Genomic DNA, 5,106 nt, shown 5'->3' on the forward strand with positions numbered 1-5,106 from the left:
TGTTGCGTGTGTGTTTGTGTGTGTGTGTTTCCGCTGTGTGTGTGTGTGTGTGTGTGTGTGTGTGTGTGTGTGTAACCGCTGTGTGTGTGTTTGTGTGTAACCGCTTTGTGTGTGTGTTTGTGTGTAACCGCTGTGTGTGTGTGTGTGTAACCGCTGTGTGTGTGTGTGTGTAACCGCTGTGTGTGTGTGTGTTTGTGTGTAACCGCTGTGTGTGTGTTTGTGTGTAACCGCTGTGTGTGTGTGTTTGTGTGTAACCGCTGTGTGCGTGTTTGTGTGTAACCACTGTGTGTGTGTGTTTGTGTGTAACCGCTGTGTGCGTGTTTGTGTGTAACCACTGTGTGTGTGTGTGTGTGTGTGTAACCGCTGTGTGTGTGTGTAACCGCTGTGTGTGTGTGTAACCGCTGTGTGTGTGTGTAACCGCTGTGTGTGTGTGTAACCGCTGTGTGTGTGTGTAACCGCTGTGTGTGTGTGTAACCGCTGTGTGTGTGTGTAACCGCTGTGTGTGTGTGTAACCGCTGTGTGTGTGTGTAACCGCTGTGTGTGTGTTTGTGTGTAACCGCTGTGTGCGTGTTTGTGTGTAACCACTGTGTGTGTGTGTGTGTGTGTGTAACCGCTGTGTGTGTGTATGTGTTTGTGTGTAACCGCTGTGTGTGTGTGTGTGTGTGTGTGTGCAGTGATAACCAGAGGCTGAGTCTGCAGCGGGAGCAGATGAGCGCGGAGTTCAGCGTCCTGAAGAAGCGAGAGCAAGAGAAAAGCCGACAGCTGGAGGAGCTCAGGTGAGAACAGACTCACATCTCCAGACTCAAACATTTTTGAACAGTAAGATTTTAAGTGAAGTAATTAACATAATTTTGGGAGGAGTACGCCCATCTAATCTTCCAATTAATATCCAATTTTAAAAGACAGCCTCTTACCACTTCCGTTTTTAGTTCTTTCGGCATCCCTCCTCCTCCCCATCTCCTCCTTTTATGCATATTTATTTATTTATCTTTCTGATAGGGGGGCTATCGGAGCTCGAGTAGAACAGTCTCTCTGAGCCCTCCATTGCAGACATCAAGCCAAATCTGTTTACCACTAATGCTAAGATTATATGGGCACACAAACTTGTGAAACTACAGTGTACAAAGTACCTTTATATTTAACAATTGCGACTTTTTCATAATTGCAACTTGACAGTATCGCACAAAATATCTTTACATCTCACAAATATGCCTTTGTTTCTCATAACTGCAACTTTATATTTCACAAAATGACTTATAACTCAATTGTAACTTTTATGATTTTGTCACTGTTGCTATCTTGAGTACGCCCATCTAATCTTCCAATTAATATCCAATTTTAAAAGACAGCCTCTTACCACTTCCGTTTTTAGTTCTTTCGGCATCCCTCCTCCTCCCCATCTCCTCCTTTTATGCATATTTATTAATTAATTTATTTATCTTTCTGTCTATACAGCATATTAGAATGATTTCTGAAGATCATGTGACACTGAAGACTGGAGTAATGATGCTGAAAATTCAGCTTTGATCACAGAAATAAATTATATTTTATTATATATAATTAAATAGAAAACAGTTGTTTTAAATAGTAAAAATATTTCAACATTTTACAGTTCTTGCTGTAATTTGGAACAAATAAATGCAGGCTTGGTGAGCAGAAGAGACTTCTTTAAAAAACCTGAAAAATCTGTTCAGAACCGTTTGACTGCTGGTGCACCTGATACTGTTTCTGCAGATTTCTGCATGAACGTCAGGAGCAGACCAGGCAGGACATGAAGGGTCTGGAGGAGACCGTCGTGAGTATCTACAGCGCCTCAGACTGAATATGATCTATAATAATGAGATTTACACACCTGCACGTTTGTCTGTGAAAGGCCCGAGAACTCCAGACGCTCCATAACCTGAGGAAGCTGTTTGTTCAAGACCTGACGGCTCGAGTCAAACAGGTGCGTTTAGTCGATCCACAAACACTCAGATGAAGAGGAATCCACTGAGATTAAAGAGCCTGATGGATCTGATGTAAAATTACATGAAAACGAAATTATGACACAACAAAACAGTAACACTTTACAATAAGTTAATGCATTTAACAATCTGTTAATGCATTAAATGGCATGAATAAGGAGCAATACAACAACATATATTTATTTAGAAAGCACATTTAAACACAAAAAATTATTCTAAGTGCTTTACAACATGGACAAAAGCTACACATAGTTTTTTGTTAAATATTATTGCATTATTAATTATAATCCATTACATGTATTCAATCATATGAAATATATTACATTATATTATACATAAATTATAATATTTATATCAATAATTATAATTTCCATAAAAATAATAATTATAATTTTATAAAGTATTTCTTAAATTACTAAATATATTATTACATATGATAAGTAGTACATTAAATATATTTAATAGCATATGTATAATATTATTAACAAATATTATACTATCTATAAGTAGAATTATAATATTGTTGTAATTATATTAATTAATTACATTTATAAAAACTATGGAAATTTTTGAAAATACCTTAAATATATTTAATAACAGATGTATAATATAAATATATTATGACTATAATTATAATATTATAAAATGTTATAATTTAATAAATATTTTAGTAAATTACTAAAATGTATATAGAAATAAATACATTTAAATATATTATAAAAAGTATACATTAAATTAATTTAATAACAGACTTATAATACTATAAATAGGCAATTATAAATATAATAACATAATATTAAAATTAAATTTTTTGTCTGCAAAAGCAACATTTACACTTACATAATAAAATACGATTTTATTAAAATATAAATATGAAAAAAATAAAATATGATTTACTGTAACAATGCAATTATTTATTTATATATTCATCAATGTTTGTTAACATTAGTTAATAAAAATTCAATAAATAAATATACATCGAATAACATTGATTTATGATTGATTCTAGTATTTTATTAGGAAATGTTGAAATCAACATGAACTAAGATCAATAAATGCTTTAGAAGTATTGTTCATTGTTTGTTCATGTTAATTCAATTCACCATTATTTGTATAGCGCTTTTCACGATACAAATTGTTGCAAAGCAGCTTCAAATTAGAAAATTAAAGTTTTTACATTATATTTAGGAGTAGTTTATCAGTGGCGACTATGTAAGGGTGATGTCCATATGGCATAAATGTACAGTAAAAAATCATGTAGTTAATGACATGCATTCAAATAGACGGTGAACACTATATTAACAGCAATGACCAGTGTTGGGGAAAGTTACTTTTAAAAGTAATGCGTTACAATGTTGCGTTACTCCATAAAAAAGTAACTAATTACGTTACTTAGTTACTTTTTTTATGAAAAGTAATGCGTTACGTTACTTTTGCGTTACTTTTTAAACCTGGACAGTGTCAGTTACTTGTAATATATTACCCCCAACACTGTGCCAATGATTATATGTTGCGATCAAAATGTGTTAGTTTTGTATGTTGCTTCAGGGTTGGCATCATCTGAGAGGTTGGCAGCTGCATGTTAACTAATGTTAAATGGAACCTTACTGTAACGTGTTAAAGAGAATAAAAATAATCATATGAGCCATTAAACTGTATTTTAGCGTCTCGTCTTCATCTGTGTTTCAGAGCTCTGAGCTGGATGACAGCGGAGGCTGTTCCACACAGAAACAGAAGATCTCCTTTCTCGAGAACAACCTGGAACAGCTCACAAAAGTTCACAAACAGGTCAATAATCAGATCCTCAAACCCTGTAGAAATTGTGGAAATCTCCATTAGAATATGCACACAACAATCTCTCAGTTTTCCACTAATAATGCAATGTTAGTTGTATTATAACACCCTCATTTACATGTAAGGATGTAGGAGAGACATACAGCCAAACCAAAAATTATTCAGACACCAGATATTTTATTTACTAGTGGGTGAAGGACACTACAGTTCATTTATCTAAGTGAGGATAGCCAAATAAAGTCAAATGTGATATATTATACACAAACATTCTTCATACAGTGGACTACCAGGAAAATTTGACCTGAGCATGTTTTGCTTAATTGCTAATGTGATCTTTTTACACCACAGACTGAACTAAATGAAGCATTGCTTGGTAATTGGTTGAGCTAAATTGGTTTGATCTAATTGTGCGCTTACAGTTTTTTCAACTGCTTACACACATTTTCAAAACTTTGCCTCTTTTTTCAAAACTTTACACACAAATCAAATATTTGCACGCACAAAATGCAAAATGCCTTGCATCTCTTGCAAAATGAAGCATCTCAAAAGCAAACATCTGCAAACACCTTTGCCATAATATTAATTCCTGTTAGATTTAAGTGTGTTACATAGAGAATTGTGTGTTGTGTTTGAGTCAAAGGCCCAGAATTAGCACATGGTTTTGCAGATTTGGTGTGTGCTTCTGCTTTCAGAAATTGTGTGACAAGTAAAGATTTTATGTGTAAGCAGTTGAAAAAAACTGACAGCAATTCAACCGAATCCATTACATACCTTTCTAACAAAGGTATCTGACATTATCAAGATGAATTAGTTCTTCTCATATTTTATTACCATTTTCTAAACTATAGCGAATAAACTGTGATAATGTGAGAAATGCTGAAGGTGTCTTTGGTTTGACTGTATATGATATATATGTTCATGGCCTGATATGATTCTGTGCCGTCTCTCAGCTGGTTCGTGATAATGCAGATCTGCGCTGCGAGCTTCCGAAGCTGGAGAAGCGTCTTCGCTCCACGGCGGATCGGGTTCGAGCGCTGGAGGATGCGCTGACAGAAGCCAAAGAAGGAGCTATGAAGGACCGCCGGCGCTACCAGCAGGAGGTCGAGCGAATCAAAGACGCCATGAGAGCCAGAAACGGCTTCAGACGGCCTCACGCTGCGCTCATCGGTCATTAGTCTCTACTGGACGATTAAACCAATGAATCTCAAACATCATCTCTCTGTTATTACTCTGCATGAGATGAATCAGCTTTCATTTGTGTAGTATTTTATTAACTATGTTTTCCAAAAATAGCCATTATCACATTACAATATGTGACCCTGGAGCACAAAAGCAGTCTTAAGTCGCT

The 5,106-nt window shown here is 35.2% G+C and overlaps 1 protein-coding gene across 1 annotated transcript in view; it reads left to right on the plus strand.

The window, feature by feature from the left end:
- The window catches only part of LOC107681593 (kinesin heavy chain-like), a 31,447-nt gene extending 26,373 nt beyond the window's left edge, over window positions 1–5,074 (plus strand). Inside the window, exons 19-23 of the mRNA XM_016477906.1 lie at window positions 675–776; window positions 1,735–1,795; window positions 1,874–1,945; window positions 3,654–3,752; window positions 4,709–5,074. Coding sequence (XP_016333392.1) covers window positions 675–776; window positions 1,735–1,795; window positions 1,874–1,945; window positions 3,654–3,752; window positions 4,709–4,933 — 559 coding nt within the window. The 3' untranslated portion in view covers window positions 4,934–5,074. The remainder of the gene's footprint in view (window positions 1–674; window positions 777–1,734; window positions 1,796–1,873; window positions 1,946–3,653; window positions 3,753–4,708) is intronic.
- Window positions 5,075–5,106: the final 32 nt, after the last annotated feature.

This window comes from Sinocyclocheilus anshuiensis, unplaced genomic scaffold (genome assembly GCF_001515605.1).
Source record: "Sinocyclocheilus anshuiensis isolate Anshui unplaced genomic scaffold, SAMN03320099.WGS_v1.1 scaffold5540, whole genome shotgun sequence".
Taxonomy (NCBI): Eukaryota; Metazoa; Chordata; class Actinopteri; order Cypriniformes; family Cyprinidae; genus Sinocyclocheilus; species Sinocyclocheilus anshuiensis.